Source organism: Oncorhynchus keta, chromosome 35, assembly GCF_023373465.1.
Source record: "Oncorhynchus keta strain PuntledgeMale-10-30-2019 chromosome 35, Oket_V2, whole genome shotgun sequence".
Lineage (NCBI taxonomy): Eukaryota > Metazoa > Chordata > Actinopteri > Salmoniformes > Salmonidae > Oncorhynchus > Oncorhynchus keta.
The window spans coordinates 36056001-36083264 of record NC_068455.1 but is presented as its reverse complement, the minus strand read 5'-3'; the positions used below and the strand labels follow the sequence as shown (position 1 = coordinate 36083264).

Below are 27264 nucleotides of genomic sequence, written 5' to 3'. Positions count from 1 at the left end.
CTCTTTTTCCACATTTTGTTGTTACAGCCTGAAATTTTCAAAATGCTTTAAAATGAATGACTAAAGACATTTTAGATTTTCATCTTTAATTAAGCACTAAACCCCTCTTTAATGGCAAGCCTTAACAAGTCCAGGAGTAAAAATGTGCTTAACAGGTCACCATAATAAATAGCGTATAATCACCCTGTGTGAAATCATCATTTTAACATTATTTTTGAATGACTACCTCATCTCTGTACCCCACCCACACATACACTTATCTGTAAGGTCCCTCAGTCGAGAAGTGCATTTCAAACACCGATTCAACCCCAAAGACCAGGGAGGTTTTCCAATGCGTGGCAAAGAAGGGCATCTATTGGTAGATGGGTCAAAATAGAACAAGCCGACATTGAATAATCCTTTGAGCTTTGGTGGAGTTATTAATTACAGTTTGGATGGTGTCAATACACCTCGTCACTACAAAGATACAGGCATCCTTCCTAACTCAGTTGCCGGAGAGGAAGGACACCGTTCAGGGATTTCACCTTGAGGACAATGGTGACTTTAAAACAGTTGGAATTGAATGGCTGTGATAGTAGAAAACTGAGGATGTGTCAACATTGTAGTTTACTCCACAATACTAACCTAATTGACAGAATGAAAAGAATTCCAAAACATTCGTTCTGTTTTCAACAAGATGCTAATGTAATACTGCAAAACATGTTTTGTCCTGAATACAAAGTGTTATGTTTGGGGCAAATTCAATACAACACATTACTGAGTACAACTCTTCATATTTTCAAGCGAAGTGGTGGCTGCATCATGTTTTGGGTATGCTTGTAATCGGACTGGAGAGTTTTTTTTTTTTTTTTTTTTTTTTTTTTTTTTCAGGATACAAAAGAAACGGAATGGAACCAAACACAGGCAAAATCCTTGAGGAAAACCTGGTTGTCTGCTTTCTACCAGACACGGGGAGATTTTAATTCACCTTTCACCAGGACAATAACTTAAAACACAAGGCTAAATCTATACAGGAGTTCCTTACCAATAAGACAGTGAATGCTCTGGGCGAGTTAGATTTTCAAGCAGATTTAAATAAAAACTATGGCAAGGCCTGGAAAATGGTTGTCTAGCAATGATCAACAGCCAATTTGACAGAGCGTGAATTTAAAAAATAATAATAAATGGGAAAATGTTGCACAATCTTAGACTTACGCAGAAAGCCTCACAGCTGTAAACGCTGCTGAAGGTGATTCTAACATGTATTGACTCAAGGGGTTAAATTTATCTAATCAAGATTATATTAGTATTTTAATTTTGTATTAATAGTACAGAGTATTTTGTGTAGATTAATTTTTTAAAACCATTTTAGTCCCACTTTGTAACACAACAAAATGTGGAAAAAGTCCAGGGGTATCAATACTTTCTGAAGGCACTCTCTCCCTCTCTCCTCTCTTAGTGTTGGTGGACGATGTGCCCTATGCGGATGAAGAAGAGGGGGAGCAGTTTGAATTTGATGACAGTGGGGATGAGGTCCCTGAGGCAGACCGGCTGCCCCCCGCCCCTCTGGCCCCTGACTACGGGGCCCAGGCCAATGGTGTGGCCCCCCACCCAGAGCCAGAAGGAGCAGACCCCGAACACCACCTAGAGGGGCAGCCCTCAAACCCAGACCCCCCAGCAGCGACAGCGACTGTGGACACAACTACTGCTACAGTTGCCGCATCACTTCCAGTTCCAGCTACTATGGCCACAACAGACACAGCAGTTGTGGCTGCAGCAGAAGGGGAAAAAGCTTCAGCAGTCCCAGCTGACACAGACAGTGACCTACCCCCTCCTCCACCTTCAGAGGACTCCTCTCCTGTAGGAACAGACTCTGTTGGTTAGTGGAAACAACCGTTCAGTGTTCCTCTTTAGAACCTGGAGCTCTGAAGATGGGCTCTCTTGTCTCGCAGTAGTCCAAATATACACAAATAATGTGCCTCCAAAAGCATATCATAGCTCCACACTCAGTGGGTGCTGTACAGTAGAGGGTGTCATGCAATCCATCAGCGCATGTTGTGACTATTGCCTCCACATGTTATATAACCTCATTCTGGCACATGCACCATGTCTGGCAGGGATACACGATAGCACCGCCCATCTCTCTCCTGACCCCTGGAATCGCTGGCTGCAGGGTTACTCCTGGAATTCATTAAAATAATATATGCCATTTAGAAGACTCTTTATCTAAAGCGACTTACAGTCATGCGCGGATTAAGTTTTACGTATGGGTGGTCCCGGGAATCGAACCCACTACGCTGGCGTTACAAGCGCCATGCTCTCTACTGTTGGACCGTAAACACACAGCTGTCTCTGTCTGAACCAAGCAGATTGGAGTATTAAGAAAATTGCTGTAAACCACAGTCAGTATTCTTCTTCAGTGTTCTCCAATGATCTTAGTCACTTAACCAAATTGCTCTTATGAAATGTTATGGCACTACCTTAAAGTATTTCGGAGCTGCAAAGTAATCCAGTACCAAACTAGTTCCAGCACATTCAGAGCATCCAGCAACTGTAGCTGTGTTGTATTGATGGGGGCTCATTTGGGGCTAACAGACTGTATTACATTTCCATTTTAGATAAGGAAGTGTCCAGCGATGACCCTCCCCCAGCCAACCCTAGGACCATCTCCCAGAAGAAAGTCAACCCCTACTCTGTGATTGACATCACCCCTGTCCAACCACAGCAGCTGGAGCAGCAGCATGGGCTTGCCCCTCCCTCACCGGTTGAGAGGGTGGGAGGAGAGGAGGGGGAGGGACAGGATGTTTCACCCACCAGCCCCCCCTGTGTCCCCCCGGGTTACTCTGTGCCTGTGCCCTGTGGATACGCCACCCCCTCTGGCGTGCCCCTTATCACGCCAGCCTACACCACGCCCATCATCATCCGACACTTCTCACTGGACGAGGATGGTAAAGGAAGAACCCACCCAGAGTGGAAACCTGTAGAAGGATTTGAACAGACGTTCCTCTTCTATTCTTTCTACTCTGTCCTGCATTCATATCTCAAACTTCAGAATAGCGTGGCGTAATGTATTTTATAGATTGTTTCTACAATGAACCGAGCACTGAATAATGTGGTGGGCATGACTGTTCGAACTTTGACTTCCTATGATGGAATTCCCCCATCCTCTCCCCTACTGACTTTGAGATGAGAGTCTATGGCACCTGCATGCTCTGTACTCCCAACTCATTTTTCCTCTGCTTTCTCTGTCGCATTCCTTTTTTCCTAAAGCCTTGCCACAAGGAAGTGGGGGCTAAATTTAGCCGCCCACTAAATTCTGTGTTGGCGTTGAGGATTTTCCTGTTTTCTTTCAATGTTACTGTAGAACTTTTCAAATTCGTGGCTTGGCCAGTCTGGGGGAAAATTGCAGTGTAATTTAAGCTAGCCAACATATCACAGAGTCACTCCTGTGAAAAATGCTAAGACATTTGGAGTGTTTTGTGAAAGTATTTTAAAGGGTATATTCTGGAGTTAAAATGCCAATATAATGATTGATTGTTCCAATATACTGTAAGGTTGTTCTGTAGGAAATATTCTGAAACGTAGGCCTATCGTTAATATAATATAGCAGTTCATCATTGCAGTTTTTAGAATGAGCAATGCATTCTGAAGTATCTTTATAGCTCTTTAATACAAGTTTAATTTCAGTGATGGCTGCCCCCTGGTGGTACATAATGTTTATTGCAAACTGCACATTTTAGGTCATGTTTTTATTTATTGAAGGAGAAGTCCACGTTCATTACTGTTGTTTCTCTCGCTCTCTCCCTTCAGTTACTGTGGTGGCGACATGCAACACTTCCGTAGACAGGTGAGTGACTCTCCTGTCAGGCTCTTTCATCACTAATCTGCTTTATGTCATCTAGTTGATCTTCCAGAATTTGTGATTATGTGGCATCTTGGTTATTTCCATTGGAATAGCAGGTGGTTATTATTTCTCTTTTCATTCAAGTGTCTTTAGTGAAGAGTATCCTGCCATCAGGGAGGAGGATGCTTTGTCCAAATGGGTGTCGGACCCTGCAAACACAGCCTGGATGGAAAGTAAGTACTCGTTCTCTTCTCATTTAGCTACCAGTGAGAAATGTCTTTTCCTGACATTTTCTGTCCTGTTTGTGTTTACCTAGTATTTACTACAGAATTGTGGTAACAAAGATGCATACTTTTTGGCCTGCTTAGAACACCACAGGACGGGCATTAAGGTTTTCAGTGCACCCTGATTCCACCACCAAGTCCCATGCACAATGCATGATTATGCAGATTTCAGGTTTCTGTCTCTTTTTTTTCTTTTTCTTCTTCTTCTCTCAAATGAAACACCAGACACTTCCTTCCTTCCTTCCTTCCTTCCTCTAGCTCCTTTTGAGGAACCGGGCCCTTTGTGTGGTCTTGCCTCTCCTCAGTTCCCTGAAACTGTATTTTGTCCGTTCTGGGAAGATTTGTTGCACGTTGAGACCTTTTTAATTCGTTCGAACATGGTTGCTTTGTCATTTAGATCCAGATGAAGTAATTTATGATGACGTGCCCAGAGAGAACTCTGATTCAACTACAGGTTAGTGCAGCATTCTTTCTGTGCTCCTTTTATCCTTCTTTCATTGTACTGTCATTGCCCTTTTGCCACAGTGTCTGAGTACGTCTGCATAGTCTGAATTCATTTGCATTTCTAAAACATAATCTGCTGGAATTATTCATCAGATTAATGTCATGTGCCCCTAGCCTAACACAGTTTTGATTATGTTCTGTTGATGCCCTAGAACTGACATATAGAATTAGTTATTTATGCCAAGGAGTTTTGAGCTGACTTACTGTACATGAACACAGTGTAACATTGCAGTTTAATTTATTTCACCCTGATTTTTATGCTGTTCCCCTTGGTTTTAACCTTTTGCTGCCCCCCCCCCCCCAGAGCCAGATGAGATGATCTATGACGATGTGGAGTTTGGGGAGGAGGGCTGTGGCAGCTCCCTAGACACTGGTTGGAGCTCCAGCGAGTTTGAGAGCTACGACGAGCAGAGTGACGGGGAGGGCCAGGGGGAGAACGGTCTGCCTGATGCCTTCATGAGAGGGAAGACGCCGCAGAAGAAGACCACCCATGTATGTAAACTAAGCACCTTTACCCTCCCGCTGTCTACAGACCTGTCCTTCTGTGGCGGGAGAAGGGTGGAGAGGGGGTGAGAAGAGTCGGGATTTGAGGGGGAATATACAGTAATATACTGTATTCTATAGGGAGTAGAAGATTGAGAGAGAACAGGAAGGTTCTGTGTATTATCTTCATTCACCAGGAGATGTACAAGGTGCAGATGGACACCACAGAAGAGAAGCTAAAGAAGGGAAGTCTTATATCGGGATCTTGAACAGACAAGGAAGTAGAATCAGTGGGACACAATGAATATCTAAACGATCATACTCAAGCATTTCAAATGATTACTACTTGAGCTAATGTAAATACACCGTAGGCTTATTCTTGCCTTCTGGCTGCACATGTTATTACTATGTTCCTGATAATATACAGTTCGTTTGTGTATTTGGTTTGAAGTGAATGGCCCGATTGTTTTTTCAGCCCAGAGGTCTTGCCAGGGAAACCCCACGGTTATTACTCAGCTGGCTGCACAAACTGACTGCTTGGCTTCTTTAGGAGAAATAGGCCCTGTTAAGATGAGTATCCGGGGTGGTAGACGAAATAGGAGTAAGGAGGCGAGGCCTTAGCTGAGGTGAGAGTGGGCGGGTTGGCGTGAGGGCCATGATCTTCTCTGGCTGAGCACCTTCAAAGGAACGGTCTGGTAACGCTTCAAATTGCTCTGCTTTCGTTTAGCTTTCTCAAGATCTGACACGCTTGAAAGAACACTATGAGAAAAAGATGAAAGATCTTATGGCAAATACAGTGGGAGCGGTAGTGCTGCAGCAGATTAAACAGGAACACGAGCAGAAGGTAAATGCAATCGTACTGGTCGGTGTGTGTCGTCACCCTGCCCTCCGCTAGACAAGGGTTAGGGTTCAAGCCTCCTCGGCATCCGTAACACCGACCTCCCTCACTGTGTCTCTCACCGACTGACTCCGAACTGGTTTCTCTTCATCCTGCTCTTATGTCTGGTGGTGGGTTTGTGTCTACTGCATCGCCCTGTGCCTCTAACTGTGTGGATGTTGTGGCAACTATGCATCCCCTTTAGTGACATGCCTTTAGTTCTACAGCAGACTGAGACACCAGTGCAGCTGAGTTGTGTGTAGGCCTAGACAGGAGGTGCGTACTTGGTCATCTCCGTCCACTCATTAGCTAATGATAATACAGAACACTTTGAAACCAATCTATGAAGAAAGTTACTTCTACTCCAAATGTATATTTTTCAGCAGACAGTAGCGGTCTAGTAGATCTTCTTTGACCCTAACCTAGCTAATCAACGTGCCTCTAACCTACTCACATTCCCTATTTAGAGTGAAGTACTTGTCTCTTCATGCCCTTAAGCATTTGTGAGAATCCTTTAGTTTAGATTGACTCAGTTCAGCTGCTGTCACAGTTGCTGTCTTGCACCCAGTTATCCAAAAGATCCTGTTCCTGTATTTACATGATCTGCCATCTTCCCTTTTTTCTCCTAACACGGCTCCTCCCTTAAAGCTTCAGTATCATGTTGACTGTGATGGTGGGCTATTTACTGTTGTTGATGTACCTGAAGATGCAGAAGCTGGTGAAGGCAGCTAGAGATGGGACCAAAGACGGCCTGGAGAAGACCAAAGCAGTGGTGAAAAGGGGACAGTCGTTCATCAAGACCAAAACCCACTGTCATGGTAAGAGTAAGAGCAGAACATGGACTTTGGTCCTTTTTTGTGCACGTTAGTCAGTTAATTACACTAGTGTATCTGGGATCTGTGATGAATTGGAAGCACTTAAGATTGTAAAGGGGAATTCATCCACTAGCTATGTGTAGTGACCTCCTGGGTGATGCTGATCTGATTTTGAGTTGACCACGCCTCTCCCGTGTGTCTCAGAGAGGAAGTCGACCTGTTTTGAGGGTGAGGAGTCAGAGCTCTTCATCGAGGTGGAATGCTTCAACATGGAGCCAGTGCTCAGTCCCGTCCCTGAGGGGCTGTCACAACAACAGGTGGTGAGGAGGTGTATACTGGGCTCCATATTAGAGAGTGAAAAGACCTATCTGGATGCACTGAAGCGGATTTTAGAGGCAAGTTCATTTCACTTGATACATTTCATATAACTTGATAGTGATTTCTTCAAGGGAAAGAGTTCCCACCACCCACTTCCTCATCATCCTTATCCTCTCTCTTATTAGCAATATGAAAAGCCACTTTCAGAGATTGAGCCCAGGTTGCTAAGCGACAGGAAGCTCAAGATGACGTTCTATCGTATTCGGGAGATTCTCCAGTGCCACGCCCTGTTCCAGATCGCCCTGGCATGCCGCGTGGCCGAGTGGGACAGTCTGGAAATGATTGGGGACGTCTTTGTTGCCTCGGTGGGTTGGTGGGCAAGTGAATCCTGTGCTGCGGGACATAGGAAGGATTGCATTCCTAATATTCTACTTTTAAAAATTAAAGGCTGGAAGAGTATTTAAGTGGTCAATTGGTCAAAACTAGTGGGACTGAAAAGATCCTGTGCTCACGTCATGTCCTGCACTGGGCTTCACCATTTAGCATAACACTGACTGAAGCTAAAATGCAAGTTACCCATTACTCAGTGTTTTTACAAATTGCCTCATTGTAAAGGAATTAGTCCCATGCCTACACACACACACACAGACACAGCTGCGCTCGGTTCTTGGAGGAAGTGCTCCACCCTGATGTCTCTAGCTAACAGTTTATTTTGGCCCAGGACCCAGGATGATTCCATTCCTGACTATGATTGTGTTGGACTATGAGGTGTTGATGGCTTGCTCTCTCCCCTCTCTCTCTCTTTACATATCTGGTTCCCAGTTCTCCAAGTCCATGGTGCTGGACGCCTACTGTGAGTTTGTGAACAACTTCAGCACGGCCATGGCGGTGGTCAGGAAGACGTGTGCCTCCAAACCCAGCTTCCTGGACTTCCTCAAGGTCAGTCAGAGAGCAGCACTGTTGTTCAAATAAATAAAAAAGTATGCTCCTGTGAAAATACAGCTGTGCAGAATATGCATCTCTGGCTCTACCCTTAACATAGGAACGGGGGTCGATTTCAGACTGAACTAAAATAGTTTGTGGTTGCGTATTGGATTGTCCTGCAGTGCATCAATCAGTAATCATTGATTGTCCTTTTTTCTCCACAGCATCGTCAGGATACCAGCAGTGACCGGGTCACTCTCTATGGACTCATGATGAAGCCCATCCAGAGATTCCCTCAGTTCATTCTGCTGCTGCAGGTATCGATTTCACTCTAGCGTCCACACTGCCCTCAGAAAAATATGACATGGATTCACCAGCAGAGGGGGCCGCGTACTCACTAACCAAAGAGCTGCGTTGTTAAAAATGCACTACACTGGTGTGCGTACTCTTGGGAAAGTATTTCTGCTTCTGGTCTCCGGGCACTTCACATTTTTTTTATCCTCACCCCATAATTGTTATGACTGAGGATCACCTTTTTTAAGACGGGTCCCGATGGTTGTCTGAAGGAATCTGAATAGTTTTCCCCCGATGCTATGCCACTGTAGAGAAGCTCTGGGTGTGATCGGTGCTATATAATGCTCTGAATGTGTCATCTCTCCACGCTTTATGGCAGGACATGCTGAGAAACACCCCAGTAGGCCACAGTGACAGGCTACACCTACAGATGGCCCTGACAGAGCTGGAAACCCTGGCTGAGAAGCTCAACGAGAAGAAGCGGGACGCTGACCAGCGCTGCGAGATCAGACACATAGCCAAGGCCATGAACGAACGCTACCTCAACAAGGTAAACACACACCGTTTGATCATGTTCCGACCATAACGTCTCAGTGCATGTCCTCGATAGCTTGATGATGTGTGTTTTTAAACCGATTTAGTTCATTACAATGTATGTGGGGTGTTAGTAAAGTCAAGGCCTCGATCTATCCACAAATCTGATACACAGTTGAAGTCTACATACACCGTAGCCAAATGCATTTAAATTCCGTTTTTCACAATTCCTGACATTTAATCCAAGTAAAAATTCCCTGTTTTAGGTCAGTTAGGATCACCACTTTATTTTAAGAATGTGACATTTCATAAATAGTAGAGAGAGTGATTTATTTATTTCATCACATTCCCAGTGGGTCAGAAGTTTACATACACTCAACTAGTATTTTGTAGCATTGCCTTGAAATTGTTTTACAAACGTTTCAGGTAGCCTTCCACAAGCTTCCCATAATAAGTTGGGTGAATTTCGGCCCATTCCTCCTGACAGAGCTGGTGTAACTGAGTCAGGTTTGTAGGCCTCATTGCTCGCACACTTTCAGTTCTGCCCACAAATTTTCTATAGGATTGAGATCAGGGCTTTGTGATGGCCACTCCAATAACTTGACTTTGTTGTCCTTAAGCCATTTTGCCACAACTTTGGAAGTATACTTGGGGTCATTGTCCATTTGGAAGACCCATTTGCGATCAAGCTTTAACTTCCTGATGTCTTGTTGTTGCTTCAACATTTTTCCTCCCTCATGAAGCCATCTATTTTGTGAAGTGCATCAGTCCCTCCTGCAGCAAAGAACCCCCACAACATGATGCTGCCACCCCCGTGCTATACGATTGGGATGGTGTTTTTCGGCTTGCAAGCTTCCCCCTTTTTCTTCCAAACATAATGATGGTCATTATGGCCAAACAGTTCTATTTTTGTTTCGTCAGACCAGAGGACTTTTCTCCAAAAAGTATGATCTTTGTCCCCATGTGCAGTTGCAAAAAAAAAAGCACGTCTCCTTCCTGAGCGGTATGACGGCTGTGTGGTCCCATGGTGTTTATACTTGCGTACTATTGTTTGTACAGATGAACGTGGTACCTTCAGGCGTTTGGAAATTGCTTTCAAGGATGAACCTGACTTGTGGAGGTCTACAATTATTTTTCTGAGGTCTTGGCTGATTTCTTTAGATTTTCCCATGATGTCAAGCAAAGAGGCACTGAGTTTGAAGGTAGGCCTTGAAATACATCCACAGGTACACCTCCAATTGACTCAAATGATGTCAATTAGCCTATCAGAAGCTTCTAAAGCCATGACATAATTTTCTGGAATTTTCCAAACTGTTTAAAGGCACAGTCAACTTAGTGTATGTAAACGTCTGACTCACTGGAGTTGTGATACTGTGAATTATAAGTGAAATAATATGTCTGGAAACAATTGTTGGAAAAATGACTTGTGTCATGCACAAAGTAGACGTCCTAACCGACTTGCCAAAACTATAGTTTGTTAACAAGAAATGTGTGGAGTGGTTGAAAAATTAGTTTTAATGACTCCAACCTAAGTTGTATGTAAACTTCCGACTTCAACTGTATATATATATATATATATATATATATATATATATATATATATATATATATATATATATATATATATAAAATTGCTCAGTGCCTGATACGGAGGAAGGTATAAAATCAGTATTCCCTACTGTCTAATTATTTGTCTGCCCACAAGAGCTAACAGCCACTGCATGGCATCTATATTTATGGAGGTGTGTATGTTGCGAAGTGCATTTACTGTGTCTAAATGCACACTTGTCTGTAAACTGGATGTGCTTAAAATAGTATGTGTATATTCTACTTTAACTAAATATACACGTCACCCTTGACAAGGACCACTCTTAAAAGTTCTACTGAGGTCTAACATGTCTTCCCTGCAATATCTAGAGAATGTATTTATAAATCATGGGGATTACCATGCATTTACAATAAATCATAAATTCACCTTGGGGGAATATTGTCAAATCCATTGTAGCTGACCTCTGACCACTGTGTCTCCCTTCGTCACCTACCAGCTCCTGAGCAACGACAGCCGTTACCTGATTCGCTCAGACGACATGGTGGAGACAGTCTACAACGACCGCGGTGAGGTCATCAAGACCAAGGAGCGACGCCTTTTTCTTCTCAACGACGTGCTCATGTGTGCCACGCCCAACGTCCGGTAAGACCCAACGCATCAAACACGGTAACCACCTTGGCCAGGATTTATATCCACAGACAGAGCACCCTTTCTGGGTATGATTCTGATCAGCTCCCTATGGTGGAGGGAGTGCCCTGTAATTACACTACTGACTACCTACCGTATGTCCGTAGAACACTTCACCACACTGACCACTGGCTCTGGCAGGAAGATATTTGAGCTATAAGAAATAGTCATAGTTTTAATGCCTGGCAATGTTTAAATACTTTAGCCTACCTTTTGATTGAATTGTTGCTTATTTATTGATTTTAAACTTTAGTTTACCCTGGTTGTGTTTACACCAACTCATACAGGAGTGATGAAGACTCTCTTGATCAAGTTGAATCTTGATTGAGGAAACTTTTATTGATCACTGTGAAGAAAAGCAGTAATCCTCAGCCTACCTCTTCCTCTATCCAGGTGCAGTGTGGATGGTAGTGGCAACGTCCCCCCGGGCCAGAAGTTCCTGCTGAAGTGGAGTGTCCCTCTGAGCTTTGTGGATGTGGTAGAGTTTGGTTCCAGTGAGGACATTGGCGACAACAGCCGCTTCACCCCCCAACCCCACTCTGGAGAGAAGGTGGTCGTCAACGCCAAGCCAAGTACGTCCCACTCACAGTCACAGGGGTCTTTCTGGGTCCCGATTTCTATCGTAATGGGTGAAATTAAACAAGATGTGTGGTTTGGGGTTGTACAGAGTGCCCCAAAGGCCCGGAACCCTGATATTTGATTAGCTATTAGCTTGGCGTTCTGGACTGGAGGTCTGAAACTCTGGCTTTTCCATTCCATGATGCAATCATTCCTTTATGACCACATAACTAATCCTAAAGAGGGGAATATGAGGTCTTATATTGAAATACCATGCCATTACTGTGCACAGTGGCTGTATATTGCATATACAGTACAGGGAGCAATAACTTGTTTTCTGTTGTGTGTCAAATCAATACCATTTCCTCTTACTGCTAATGTTACTTCAGCACCCCCTTTTGAAATATTGATGCGTTCTAGATGATTACTGTAATCATCTAGCAGCCTGCTTGGCCAGCTCTCAGTGGGCTCAGATCAACACTACAGGCACTACATGACCCACTTATTTTACTACCCAATCATGGGGGGCTTTCTATCTCGGATTACAGCGTTGCAGCAACCTACTCAATAACACAGAGCCAAGTTGCTTATAATAATAGATTCAGTTCAGACATCATCGACAAAGCCATCTTCTGTGTGCCAGGCTTTCCCTCTGGAACCAATGAGCGACGTTTAAAAATGGTGCGCGTCCTTGGAGAGTCTATAAGAAGCCAACTCCACTCTGCACCATCTGCAGGGTCAGTGACTTCACTCTTTCCACTGGGTTTCCCCCCGGTCTGCTCTGGCAAGCTGTCCAGCCCGGCCGTTTCTTTAAACTCCTTATTGGAAACCATGCAACCATCATAACCAGACTGTATGATTTGTGGTCCTAGCCATGCCGTTGCTGTTTTTAGTCCAGAACATTCACCCTGACTCCTGACTACCAACCAGGTATGGCTTATGTGCAATGTAATGGTACGTTTGTGTGCTTTTCATTTTGCTAGTGTTGTGTTCAGGTGGTGACAGCTGCTACACCCACTGGGGAAGGCAGGGAGGATGTTATGCACAGCAGGTTGGTGGCCCTTAATTGGGGAGGACGGGGTTGTGGTAATGGTTGGACCGGGAATGGGTGGCATGGTATCAAATATATCAAAACCAAGGTTTTCATTCCATTTACGCCGTTCCAGCCATTATGATGAGCCGTCCTCCCCTCATTAGCCTCCACTGATGCTGTGGAGTAACTGCTTTATCGTATGCTAGTCATAGGTGTGGTTTTCTGTGCGTGGCAGGATGTGGCCGAGCAGACATTACCACCGTCTTCTTCCACCTAGCTCTCCACTGCCTGCTGCTCTCTGTCCGTCCCATCTGTGGTGCTGGTGTGATCTACTCCACTACATGTGTATAAAGCCGTTGAAACTCCTTGGTATCCCCTGCCACATACCTTTGATATATTGACTCTTAGTTGTAAAACCAGGGGTATGTTCTCCTGTACACTGCCGTTTAGCCACTGTGATGTTGGATGACTCTATAGTTTGTTAGTGGCCCTTTTTGACTCGCATGCCTGGAGGAGGATGACGGTCTACATCAAATCACATTCTATTGGTCACATACACACGGTTAGCAGATGTTAATGCGAGTGTAGAGAAGTGCTCGTGCTTCTAGTTCTGACGTAATACACACTCTTAAAGGGATAGAATGAGAATATGTACATATTAATATATGGATGTGCAATGGCCGAGCAGCATAGGCAAACTGCAATAGATGGTACAAGGTACAGTGTATACGTATGAGATGAGTAATGTAGGACATGTTAACATTAGTAAAGTGGCATTATTTAGAGTGCATTGATAGTGACTAGTGATCCATTTATTAAAGTGGCTAGTCATATGAGTCTATGTAGGCAGCAGCCTCTCTGAGTTAGTAATTGCTCTTTAGCAGTCTGATGGCCTTGAGATAGAAGCTGTTTCTCTTTCCCAGCTTTGATGTACCTGTACTGACCTAGCCTTCTGGATGATAGCGGGGTGAACAGGCAGTTGCTCTGGGGGTTGTTGTCCTTGATGATCTTTTTGGCCTTGCTGTGACATCGGGGGCTGTAGGTGACTTGGAGGGCAGGTAATTACATTTACATTACATTTAAGTCATTTAGCAGACGCTCTTGTCCAGAGCGACTTACAAATTGGTGCATACACCTTATGACATCCAGTGGAACAGCCACTTTACAATAGTGCATCTAAATCTTTTTAGGGGGGTGAGAAGGATTACTTACCCTATCCTAGGTATTCCTTGAAGAGGTGGGGTTTCAGGTGTCTCCGGAAGGTGGTGATTGACTCCGCTGTCCTGGCGTCGTGAGGGAGTTTGTTCCACCATTGGGGGGCCAGAGCAGCGAACAGTTTTGACTGGGCTAAGCGGGAACTGTACTTCCTCAGTGGTAGGGAGGCGAGCAGGCCAGAGGTGGATGAACGCAGTGCCCTTGTTTGGGTGTAGGGCCTGATCAGAGCCTGGAGGTACTGAGGTGCCGTTCCCCTCACAGCTCCGTAGGCAAGCACCATGGTCTTGTAGCGGATGCGAGCTTCAACTGGAAGCCAGTGGAGAGAGCGGAGGAGCGGGGTAATTTGCCCACGGTGGTACGTTGTGCAGACCACACCACCCTCTGGAGAGCTTTGCGGTTGAGGACGGTGCAGTTCCCGTACCAGGCGGTGATACAGCCCGAAAGGATGCTCTCGATTGTGTGTGTATATAAAAGTTTGTCAGGGTTTTAGGTGACAAGACACATTTCATCAGCCTCCTGAGGTAGAAGAGGCGTTGTGCCTTTACCACACTGTCTGTGTGGGTAGACCATTTCCGTCTGTCTGTGACGTGTATGCCGAGGAACTTAAAACGTTCCACCTTCTCCACTACTGTCCCTTCGATGCTGTTTCCTGAAGTCCACGATCATCTCCTTTTGTCTTGTTGACGTTGAGTGAGGTTGCAAATGGATGTAATTGTGCATAAGCGTGTGTTATTTAAGAGTCCATTAGTTATCTACTGTTCTGCTCTCCATGAATATTCTTAAAGCACAGGACCCTGGGTGAAGTTGACCATATGGGCCATTCCTTTTTTCCCCACTCATCCTCTTACTCACTGAAATGCCAGGGGATAAGCAAGCTTTCCTCTCCTCTCTCTCGTTGACTGCCCAACTGCCACTCTGTCTCCCCTCCTCTCCCAAGACTCTTAAGGCGTGGGCATATTTCCTATCCAAAATAGTTGGGAACAGTTTGTGCATATATTATGATAATTGTTTTTGTTCGTTTTAGTCTTTTGCAAGGTTTTTTTTGGGCTGTTCATCCACACATTTTTTTTCTCGAGGCAAGCTCAAGTCGGTAGCTGAAGTCTTTGTTGATGATTGGTCAGCAGTAGGGATTCTTCAATTTAGTTTTTGTCATTCAACCAAACATCTTAGTTAGACTGCGTGACTAAGATGTCACTATTAATGACAACTCAAAAATCTTAGATTAATGTTGACGATTTTGAAAAGGTGTATACTGGCTACGGCATCTCAAGATGGACAAACAATACTATTGCTGCTTTTTCTCAGTTTTCAAGCGAAGGTCTTTTTAAGGCAGTACGCGAGCACTGCCAGCTGAACCGAAGCAAGAGGAAGGCTTTACCCACTCACTCACCCGTTATCCCTCCATCTGCCCTCTAGTCTGCCACAGACGGCCTGTCGGGGGCTGAAAACTGCACGGGCAACAGCAGCATCTGGACCGACAGACAGGCAAGCATGTTCCTAGCCAGCTGTCTAGTCCTGACCTAGGTTAGACCCCCAGTAACCAATTGCCCTGAGATGATCCATATGTACTGAATAGCAGTCTGGTTCACTTCAGTAATGTTAGCTAATTGAATTTAACATAGAACTAGAATTGAAGACCAAGTATGGTAATTTTCACCTGACAGAAATGGATCAGGCCATGTCACCCCCCTGATTTCTTCAATACTGATTAGATTTTCCCCAGTCAGTCCTCTGTCTCTCTCTGAACTGGCTAAGTGGGAAAACCCTTACACTCAGCCTCTCTCTCACTCTCTCTCGCTCGCTCTCTCTGTCTCTCACCATATTCCAATATGTTCTGCCAAAGCCACTGGTGATCTGCCTACCAAAGAGGCAATGAAAACACTGTCCAGCATATGATGTCACAGTTCCCTGTGCTCTGCTCTGGATGTCTGTGTGCCTACCACACGTCTGTTGTGCTCCGCTTAGCTAATTGGGACCACCAAGAGAGATGGGTCAGTTAAATTGACAAAGACTTTCAAACAATAAACCATGGCCCTTTGTTCCTCTGGTTGAGCCTGTCATAGTTCCACATTGTAAGAAGTTGAGAGTCTTGGGGAATATGTGATAAAGCAGGTCGAGGGATCATCCAAAGATCCCGGTTACTTGAAGATGTCACAGGCTCTTCCAAGCTTTGTGAGTGTGCCAGGACCTTCACACAAAGGCCTAATTGAGGAGTTTGGGCCCTCATTGTAATGGCTTAGCCAGTCTCTTCTGCATTTCACTCCTGGTATAATCCATTACTTTATGACCAGCCATGATGCTGTGTAGGTCCATGTACCTGTAACACATAGCACAGTAATGGTTGAGGTGGGTGGGCGGCACCAGTCCAGGGTACTTGTCCATTGCACTCACTCTCATTTATATCCTGTATCAGTGCCTGTCAGAGCCTATAATAACAACCTTTTCATAAGCATGGAGATGAATCGTGGCCTGTGGAATTCCCATGGATGACAAGCCAAAGAGCGGGACTCTGAAGCTTTTTCAGCGTTTCTGTTCTGACCTGGTTCCAACCACTCAGACTTCATTAAGACAGATGAGGCATGAATATTTGGACACCATTAGACAAGGCAATTAGCCCAAATAGAGCAGAAACGCCATCTCATTTTTTACATGCTTCAGAATAGAAGAAATTGTTATTTTTAATCATATACTTGTCTATGCTTTCAACCAAACAAGATATTGTCTGAAAAATTGAAATATTGTATCAGTACAACAGTTAAGTGATACAGTCACCTGGACATATTCATATGTGGAATGATGTTTTGGTACATGATGAAGAGCGAGTCCCTGAATTAGCTTCCTGTATGTACATTTTAGTGAAGTGCAAACATGGTAGAAGTTTCTCTGAGGGTCCTCTCTGGGCCAGCCCTGGGGAAGACTGGAACAGTTGCCATGGAGCTGGAACACTAGGGCAGTGTGAAGGGTCATGTAGAGCCCACAATCCTGGTGCCAGAGATTCCCATTCACATGAACCCTTCCCCTCCAAGCTCTAATCTGCTGCCTTATGAGAGTGACAAAATAGAAGTTGAAAAAGTCATATGGTGAAATGATCTTTAAGCTCTTCTCTGCTTACTTGTTAGCTAATAGTCCCATATGCTGCAGTGTAAATTGTATCGTATGATGACTTGTCGGCAGGCTTGTCTGAAAGACGAGGAGGGTCATCCTCTCTATGCTGGCCTCTATGCTGGAGGTTTTAATGTGAGCTAAACCTTGGAGAGAAGGCTATGTGCTGGCAGAGCCTACAAGAGGCCCCTCGCTCTCTTTCTCTCTCTGATGAGTCAGACTCTCTGTCTGTGTCTCTGTCATTTACAGGCTGAGCGCTGACAAACAAAGCAGTCCGTTGTCCTGAGCTGGACCCACAGAAACACAGTAATCACTCACTTCACTTCACTGGCTTGTTGGTTAGGCAAGGCACATCTACAAAGATGCGCGCACACACACGTTTATACACACACACACGTGCGTGGAACAGCAGAGAATAGCTTGGCCCCAGGAAACTGCTGTTAGGTAACAGTACTCAAGTGAAAACATTCACAAAGCACATACACACACTCCGTCACTGTGGTCCTGTGGTTCAGTGCCATTCCAAGTGAGTTTGCTCACATTTCGCATATCTCTGTGGGAAACAGTTCTGACTTATTGATCTTTGTCTGGCAGTAGGTCTTATTTGACCTCCTGCTTTCAATGCCCAGGAATTTCCTTTGAGCTATTTATGGCTCATATTCTTGGGTAAATGGTTGGAGATGGGCTATGGGTTCAGATTTGTCAATCACAACTTACTTCAATTACCAACTTCACTTGGTAATAACATATTTTTTCTGTTGACAGGGATAGTCCTAGTCTAGATAAGGCGTACATGGGCCCAGGGCAGCTGATAGTTTATTCAACTTCTCATTGTCTCTCTTTTCAGATAAGCTGTACATGGGTCCAGGCCAGCTGTACCAGGACCTGCAGAACCTCATTCACGACCTCAGCCTGGTCAACCAGATCTCCAGCATGATCGGTAGCCTCAAGGGAAACTACCAGGTGAGCAGCATTTATTGCTGCTTTCATTTTAAGGCCTGTTTTCTGTGAGTGAAAATACAAGTACAGTGGGGCAAAAAAGTATTTAGTCAGCCACCAATTGTGCAAGTTCTCCCACTTAAAAAGATGAGGCCTGTAATTTTCATCATAGGTACACTTCAACCATAACAGACAATGAGAGAAAAAAAATCTGAAAATCACATTGTATGATTTAAGATGAATTTATTTGCAAATTATGGTGGAAAATAAGTATTTGGTCACCTACAAACAAGCAAGATTTCTGGCTCTCACAGACCTGTAACTTCTACTTTAAGAGGCTCCTCTGTCCTCCACTCGTTACCTGTATTAATGGCACCTGTTTGAACTTATCAGTATAAAAGACACCTGTCCACAACCTCAAACAGTCACACTCCAAACTCCACTATGGCCAAGACCAAAGAGCTGTCAAAGGACACCAGAAACAAAATTGTAGACCTGCACCAGGCTGGGAAGACTGAATCTGCAATAGGCAAGCAGCTTGGTTTGAAGAAATAAACTGGGAGCAATTATTAGGAAATGGAAGACATACAAGACCACTGATAATCTCCCTCGATCTGGGGCAAGATCTCCCCCGTGGGGTCAAAATGATCACAAGAACGGTGAGCAAAATTCCCAGAACCACACTGGGGGGGACCTAGTGAATGACCTGCAGAGAGCTGGGACCAAAGTAACAAAGCCTACCATCAGTAACACACTATGCTGCCAGGGACTCAAATCCTGCAGTGCCAGACGTATCCAGGTCCGTCTAAAGTTAGCTAGAGAGCATTTCTGATGATCCAGAAGATGATGGGGAGAATGTCAGATGAAACCAACCATATAACTTTTTGATAAAAACTCAACTCGTTGTGTTTGGAGGACAAAGACCACCATACCTACTGTGAAGCATGGGGTGGAAACATCATGCTTTGGGGCTGTTTTTCTGCAAAGGGACCAGGACGACTGATCCGTGTAAAGGAAAGAATGAATTGGGCCATGTATCATGAGATTTTGAGTGAAAACCTCCCATTAGCAAGGGCATTGAAGATGAAACGTGGCTCGGTCTTTCAGCATGACAATGATCCCAAACACACAGCCCGGGCAACGAAGGAGTGGCTTTGTAAGAAGCATTTCAAGGTCCTGGAGTGGCCTGGCCAGTCTCCAGATCTCAACCCCATAGAAAATATTTGGAGGGAGTTGAAAGTCTGTGTTGCCCAGCAACAGCCCCAAAACATCACTGCTCTAGAGGAGATCTGCATGGAGGAATGGGTCAAAATACCAGTAACAGTGTGTGAAAACCTTGAAGACTTGAAAACGTTTGACCTCTGTCATTGCCAACAAAGGGTATATAACAAAGTATTGGGAAACTTTTGTTGTTGACCAAATACTTATTTTCCACCATAATTTGCAAATAAATTCATAAAAAATTTTACAATGTGATTTTCTGGATTTCTTTTCTAATTTTGTCTGTCATAGTTGAAGTGTACCTATGATGAAAATTATAGGCCTCATCTTTTTAAGTGGGAGAACTTGCACAATTGGTGGCTGACTAAGTACTTTTTTGCCCCAGTGTATATTTTTTGCCTGTGTGTAAATATGTCCCTGAGGTTTTGATGTGTCATGTGGAGCTGTGGCCCCAGCTGACAGAGCGAGAGAGAGGGCCCTGACAAACACTAGTCTGGTGTACAGTAATTTTCCCAGACAGCGCTGTGTGGTGCTGAACTGTGAGACTTAACCAGCCAGTGTTTGTCTATGTGAGTCCTGTCAGAAACAGAGGGCGTAGTGGTGGGGGAGCAGAGAACAGGCCAGAGGCACACAGAGAGACATGTGCTTCACACACACAACACAGAGGGGGGATTTGTGGTCAATTTGTAAGAGCTGGTGTGTGGAGTCAATCTCTGTTCGCCCAATGGCATGATTTGAAAACTAGATCTATTACGGTTTTCATCTGACATTATGGACAATGTTATAAGCAGTGTCTTGTGGTAATACTTTCTGACTCTCTCTCTTTCTCCCTTCATCCCTCTCTCTTGTAGAACGTTAACCCTACGGTGGCCCATGACTGGGTGTCGGGTCTGCAGCGTCTCATTCTGAAGAAGGAGGAGGAGATCCGGGCTGCAGATCGCTGTAGGATCCAGCTGCAGCTGCCTGGCAAACAGGACAAGTCAGTGTCTCACCCACATCACTCTCTCTCTCACACACTAGGTCAGGGCCCTATGTCCTCACTCCCTCACTGTCCCCTCTCACCATCCAGGAATTGGGAACATTCCGGTGGATAAACAACTTGAGTTTTGTTCTAATCTGATCTCAGGGGTATGATTTGGGTCTGTTCAAGCTCTTTGCTCTCTGCTGTGGATCAGTGTGTCTCTCACCTCAGAGAAGACAGTGCCGCTGTTTCATCCACTCATTACTATATGAGAGTATTCCCTCCACATGGTCCTTCCATAGCCCACTGGCACCTTGAACTTGTTGACTCTCACTCTGCCTGCTGTTTTTAACTGGTCAAATGACCTCTTACTCCTGGGCATTGCCTTTTGAGACGCTGCTGTCATTCCTCTGATCCTTCCATCTAAAAAACGTCACATTCCAGAGAGAGATGGAGTGAGGGAGTGTAAGGAAAGATGCATGCCAGAGATCCTCCCCGGATTTGTTATTTACGTTAGGTGTTATAAACACCGTTGGCTTCCATTACCTCACATCCCTGTCTGTCTGCTGTCTCTAAGGCCCTTTTCACACGACGACAGACTCTCTAGAGGTTTTGAGAGAATACCCTCTCGACTTTTTAAATAATGTAGCAAGTTCGCAAATCCATGTCTCCAGCGCCGTCTCCAGAGGTAGCGCACGGCGATCGCCCGACAATTGCCCCCCTCCGAGCAGGGCAGTGTGATCAGAATTGTCTCGTCCAGCCCAACACTCCTGCAATATATAAATTGTAATAGCAGAGTAATGATTTTCAAACAACTGAAATGTAGATATTTTCCAAATATATATATATATATATATATAACATAACTGTTTATTTTTTATTTTCAGAAATGTTATTTTAACCGCTTAAAAATGTTCTTTTACATTCTGGGCATTTTTTTCCCCCGGTCCCATAATAAATGCAACAAAGTGCTTATGTAAAACTGTCACAAACTTATTCCAGTGTCTGCCTGCCAGCTGAAAATCTGTGTAGAAATACCTGCCCCTCTTTCCGAAGCATGCATAGTCTACTGTAGCTACTGACGTTTCAGGCGTGATTCAGAAATTAGGGAGAGACATTTTTAATTAGAGAACAATATATTAACTTTTTCAAGTCTAGTTAAGGATACTATAGTTATCAGGATTCACATTGAATTTATTAACTACGGAAAGTAAGATTTGTTTTTATTTTAATTCTGGTGCCGCTCTACACACACAATCTTGTTGGCAAGCTAGCTATCTCTGGTCTGGCTCTCAACCTGACATGGAACTGAGTCATGGTCAAGGGCTAGCTCTGGTCTGGCTCTCAACCTGAAATGGAACTGAGAGTCATGGTCAAGGGCTAGCTCTGGTCTGGCTCAAACTGAAATGGAACAGAGTCATGGTCAAGGGCTAGCTCTGGTCTGGCTCTCAACCTGACATGGAACTGAGTCATGGTCAAGGGCTAGCTCTGGTCTGGCTCTCAACCTGAAATGGAACTGAGAGTCATGGTCAAGGGCTAGCTCTGGTCTGGCTCTCAACCTGACATGGAACTGAGTCATGGTCAAGGGCTAGCTCTGGTCTGGCTCAAACTGAAATGGAACTGAGAGTCATGGTCAAGGGCTAGCTCTGGTCTGGCTCAAACTGAAATGGAACTGAGAGTCATGGTCAAGGGCTAGCTCTGGTCTGGCTCTCAAACTGAAATGGAACTGAGTCATGGTCAAGGGCTAGCTCTGGTCTGGCTCAAACCTGAAATGGAACTGAGAGTCATGGTCAAGGGCTAGTTCTGGTCTGGCTCTCAACCTGAAATGGAACTGAGAGTCATGGTCAAGGGCTAGCTCTGGTCTGGCTCTCAACCTGAAATGGAACTGAGAGTCATGGTCAAGGGCTAGCTCTGGTCTGGCTCTCAAACTGAAATGGAACTGAGTCATGGTCAAGGGCTAGCTCTGGTCTGGCTCAAACTGAAATGGAACTGAGAGTCATGGTCAAGGGCTAGCTCTGGTCTGGCTCAAACTGAAATGGAACTGAGAGTCATGGTCAAGGGCTAGCTCTGGTCTGGCTCTCAACCTGACATGGAACTGAGAGTCATGGTCAAGGGCTAGTTCTGGTCTGGCTCTCAACCTGAAATGGAACTGAGAGTCATGGTCAAGGGCTAGCTCTGGTCCAAAGTTAGTCAAGCCAACTCTTTGAAGTACAAAAACATTCAAAGTTCCTTCATAGAAGCCGCTCCTGTGTAGATATAATTCTGTGGTCCTAATTCAGATAATGTATGTCATAACAAGATGCCCAGTGCTTCATGCCCAGCTCTTTCCACACCCGCAATATTTCAGTCGCACCCAACACTACACTATAGGGGCGGCAGGTAGCCTAGCGTTTAGGAGCTTTGGGCCAGTAACCGGTTGAATGAGTTCAGTTGTCCAGTTGACTAGGTATCCCCTTAGCCTTGTCTGTCCAATGCATGTACATGGCTTGCCCGTTCCATAGAAAGCTGCTCTATCCATTGGTCAAGTAAATTAATGTCAAGCTAAATGTACCAAAAAATGAATTTCAGAAGTTTAAAAAGGAACGATTTAAACCGTTACTTTTTTGGGGGTTTGAACCGGCTCCGAATTTTTGTTTGCTGGGCAGAACAGTGGAACGGGGGGAGGGTCCTTTACACAGAAAAAGAGACAGCAACTACGATTGGACAATATAACTAATAACAGGGCTGAGCTTGCTTTATGCAGAGTTGTATCATGTTGGCCATTGCATTTGTAATTAAAAAGTTATTCAGACAGTATGTCATCACTTGTGGTGTTTGAATAATTCCAGTCAATAATTTTGGATGTAATAGACCTAGGTAGCCCCCCAAAATTGAATATAAACCAAATTTGATTACATTCATATTTTCTCAGAACACAAATAAAGGGGCCTATATTAGGCTATAAATACATATCTTAGGCTATAAATACATATCTTAGGCTATAAATACATATCTTAGGCTATAAATACATATCTTAGGCTATAAATACATATCTTAGGCTATAAATACATATCTTAGGCTATAAATACTTGACGTTACCACTTAATTTCCCCTGATCAGGCCCAGATGGGATCAGAAAGGATCTAAGCTACCTGTAGCTGTGGCTGTTATAGGCTGCAGTTAATCAGACTGAAGCACAGTTGACAAATCACGAAGCAATTCAATGTGTACATTTTTTGGGGTGGCGTGTATGGGCTTCCATATAAAACAGCTTGTCGCAACTCCCCATACAGTCGGAAGTTTACATACACTTAGGTTGGAGTCATTAACTTGTTTTTCATCACTCCACAGATTTCTTGTTAACAAACTATGTTTTTGGCAAGTCGGTTAGGACATCTCCTTTGTGAATGACACAAGTAATTTTTCCAACAATTGTTTACAGACAGATTATTTCACTTATAATTCACTGTAACACAATTCCAGTGGGTCAGAAGTTTACATACACTATGTTGACTGTGCCTTTTTAAACCGCTTGAAAAAGTCTGGTTCATCCTTGGGAGCAATTTCCAAATGCCTGAAGGTACCACGTTAATCTGTACAAACAATAGTACGCAAGTATAAACCCCATGGGACCACGCAGCCATCATACCGCTCAGGTAGGAAACGCGTTTTGTCTAATAGAGATGAACGTACTTTGGTGCGAAAAGTACAAATCAATCCCAGGACGTTGTGAAGATTCTGGAGAAATGTCCTCTGGTCTGCTGAAACAAAAATAGAACTGTTTGGACATAATGACCATTGTTATGTTTGGATGAAAAAGGAGGCTTTCAAGCTGAAGCACACCAACCCAAACGTGAAGCATGGGGGTGGCAGCATCATGTTGTGGGGGTGCTTTGCTGCAGGAGGGACAGGTGCACTTCACAAAATAGATGACATCATGAGGGTGGAAAATTATGTGGATATATTGAAGCAACATCAAGACATCAATCAGGAAGTTAAATGCTTGGCTGCAAATGGGTCTTCCAAATGGACAGTGACCCCAAGCATACTTCCAAAGTTGTGGCAAAATGGCTTAAGCACAACTAAGTCAAGGTATTGGAGTGGCCATCACAAAGCCCTGACCTCAATCCTATAGAACATTTGTGGGCAGAACTGCAAAAGCGTGTACGAGCAAGGAGGCCTATAAACCTGACTCGGTTACACCAGCTCTGTCAGAAGGAATGGGCCAAAATTCACCCAACTTATTGTGGGAAGGCTAACTAAAACGTTTGCCCCATGTTAAACCATTTCAAGGCAATGCTTTCAAATACTCATTGAGTGTATGAACTTCTGACCCACGGAATGTGATGAAAGTAATAATTCTCTCCTTTTATTCTGACATTTCACATTCTTAAAATAAAGTGGTGATCCTAAGACGGGACATTTTTACTAGGATTACATGTCAGGAATTGTGAAAAACTGAGTTTAAATGTATTTGGCGTAAGTAAACTTCCGACTTCAACTGTATATTATATCCACATTTTCAGACTCAATTAGCTTTGACCACATGTAGGCCAAATTATTTGATATTTATAAAAATGAAGCCCGATGAAGTAATGTTTTAAGTCAGCTAGCCCTACTGTACTTTTCTATTTGTATGAGAGGGATTGTAGGCTTATTTTTCATTTTTGATAGGCTAACGTTACTTGATGAAGACCGGCTGTTAGCAACTCTGCTCTTGAAGATCAAATGTAATGAGTATAGCCTTCAGACGAGAGAATAAACCCTTTGATTTTCTGCACGTCCGTGTGTATTGTTGCGTTATTCAAGAGTGTGATGTGGTTTGGTTCCATTTTTCAATCGTGTAATATGGTTAAGATGAAAAGTCGCGTGCATAGTTGAGGCATGCTGGCTAGTGCCTGTACTGGGATATTTTATAGGGATCGTTACGGTAAATGTCCGTTGCCTAGCGCCAAACCCACATGACGTTCCTTTGTGGATGTGAATTTAAAAGTTCATGTACATATTATGTCAATTGAAATGTCAGTGCGCTGCCTCCTTCAACTTTGGCAATGAGAAAAGCCCCTAACGAGTGCAGGATCACATGTCCTTTCAAGCTGTTAGGGTCACACAGATCCCCCTCCCCAGACAGCAAGCCATGACGCCCACCATCTCTGATTTGTTCTATAGTTAGAAACGGATAAGATAAGCATTCCGGGAAAAATTATTTTGTTGAAATAGAATATTCTATAATTATAGTACCAAAAATCCTCATTAAAGTTGTTGGGTTTATGTCCCATCTCACATCCTGATATTACGAGGTTCTGACCACTAGATTGTGCTGTTCCTGCTATTAGCTGATTATTAAAAAAATTAATTAAGTGAATGTCGTGATGCAGAAGCGTTAATACACTCCAGGGTTCAATCTCTATGCAATATACTCTATGTAATGGATACTGTCACTGTCTCAACACTGCTGTCTGTCATTTATCTCTTCTCGCTCTCTCCCTCTTAGCAGGTCTGGCAGGGCCACATACTTTTCTGTTGTGTTCAATAGCTTCTCTCCAGCCATCAAACAGTCCTGGATCAGTAACCTGCAGATGGCCAAGCTGGCTCTGGGTATGTCTTAGTCTGGCCTCAGTCACAATCACAGACCCAATGCTCTGTCTGTCTGTGTTGGGATATTTTGTGTTCCCTTATTGCTTCTCCCCACTGCCTCTTGTCACTTTGTAGTTCCATAGAGGACTGTAGTGAGTGTGTGCAGCGGGGACAGCCTCTCTCTGCCTCACTGCCCTTTTCCACTTGTGATTCTTTTAAACTGCCACTGGCTTCGTGGCTCATTTCCAAACTCAAGGTTTAGTTGCATAGCAATGGGTATTTAAAAATCAGTGTTTACCAAGAAAATATCATGAGTTGAAATTCACTTTTTTCCAGCCCTGGCTCATTGGACTGTAAAGTGGATTGTATAACGTTATAACTTCTGAATCTGGTGTTCAGATTATGGAATTGGGTGTTACGTAACATATTTGGAAATGTAATATTTCACGGTTTGAATTTAGGATCACTGCTCCACAGTGGAGATGGTGTACCTCTTTGAAATGAAATTATGTGTGTGTGTGTTAACAGAGGAGGACAATCTGCAGGGCTGGTTCTTTGCGGAGGATGATGGTAACCAGATCAAGAAGCAGAAACATCCTCTCCTGCTCAGGCAGATGCCTGTGGTCATGTCCAAACTACAGGATTTCAAGGTGGGCATCACCTCCCCCATACCCCCTCTGTCAGCCATGGGCAGGGTCAATGGCTCCATCTAAAGATGACCTATCCCTTGACCGCATCAATCATTTTTTACAATGCCATGTAGGAAACTAGTACAATCTATGTACACCACTCTTCACTTTACTTGTGTAAGTCTGTTTCTCTTTATCTCTGTCAGGTGGAGTGTGCGGTCCATAACCCCGAGCCCCACATCAACATAGGGAGCACAGCAGACACACCTGCACTCGGACACGGCTGTGTGTGGGTGAGTAAGACACCTGGCTTTCTGTCATTTGATGGCACTTTACTTGAACCCTTGGTAATAAGGTCTAAACAACAATTGAAGTCATATATGTTATACAAGAGATTGTCAATGGACAGCATGGACATCCATGTATGTACATAATTGTATTACAAATGATGCCAACTTAGGTCTGTTGTGCTTTTTTGACTAAAATGGCACCGAAAGAAATGGCAGCAGTTTCACGGGTGCCCAACTAATTGTGCTATTATGTGGGTTGTTTTTGCGTTATTTGTAACTTATTATGTACATAATGTTTCTGCAACCGTATCTTACGGCAGAAAAGAGCTTCTGGATATCAGGACAGAGATCACTCACCTCGGATTAGAAGAAGAGCTTCTGGATATCAGGACAGAGATCACTCACCTCGGATTAGAAGAAGAGCTTCTGGATATCAGGACAGAGACCACTCACCTCGGATTAGAAGAAGAGCTTCTGGATATCAGGACAGCGATCACTCACCTCGGATTAGAAGAAGAGCTTCTGGATATCAGGACAGAGATCACTCACCTCGGATTAGAAGAAGAGCTTCTGGATATCAGGACAGAGATCACTCACCTCGGATTAGAAGAAGAGCTTCTGGATATCAGGACAGCAATCACTCACCTCGGCTAAGATGAAGATTTTTT

The 27264-nt window shown here is 44.1% G+C and overlaps 1 protein-coding gene and 1 long non-coding RNA gene across 6 annotated transcripts in view; one reads left to right on the top strand and one right to left on the bottom strand.

Moving 5' to 3' along the window:
- The window catches only part of LOC118368444 (rho guanine nucleotide exchange factor 10-like), an 87354-nt gene that overhangs the window by 21873 nt on the left and 38217 nt on the right, over nt 1–27264 (top strand). For 2 of the 5 annotated variants that reach the window (XM_035752550.2, XM_052496939.1), the window contains exons 3-22: nt 1439–1858; nt 2598–2927; nt 3790–3826; nt 3968–4056; nt 4505–4561; nt 4916–5103; nt 5822–5938; nt 6678–6789; nt 6991–7181; nt 7290–7469; nt 7927–8043; nt 8253–8345; nt 8702–8872; nt 10902–11047; nt 11486–11664; nt 17848–17963; nt 20012–20139; nt 25595–25698; nt 26206–26327; nt 26513–26599. In XM_035752550.2, coding sequence (XP_035608443.1) covers nt 1439–1858; nt 2598–2927; nt 3790–3826; nt 3968–4056; nt 4505–4561; nt 4916–5103; nt 5822–5938; nt 6678–6789; nt 6991–7181; nt 7290–7469; nt 7927–8043; nt 8253–8345; nt 8702–8872; nt 10902–11047; nt 11486–11664; nt 17848–17963; nt 20012–20139; nt 25595–25698; nt 26206–26327; nt 26513–26599 — 2984 coding nt within the window. The remainder of the gene's footprint in view (nt 1–1438; nt 1859–2597; nt 2928–3789; nt 3827–3967; nt 4057–4504; nt 4562–4915; nt 5104–5821; nt 5939–6677; nt 6790–6990; nt 7182–7289; nt 7470–7926; nt 8044–8252; nt 8346–8701; nt 8873–10901; nt 11048–11485; nt 11665–17847; nt 17964–20011; nt 20140–25594; nt 25699–26205; nt 26328–26512; nt 26600–27264) is intronic. The other 3 variants (XM_035752552.2, XM_035752554.2, XM_035752553.2) reach the window with 3 other exon arrangements.
- On the bottom strand, nt 20771–23845 carry LOC127915962 (uncharacterized). The gene is made up of 3 exons (XR_008093141.1): nt 22260–23845; nt 21996–22049; nt 20771–21836 (listed from the first exon to the last, which is right to left on the bottom strand). It is a non-coding gene; the product is annotated as an uncharacterized LOC127915962 (long non-coding RNA).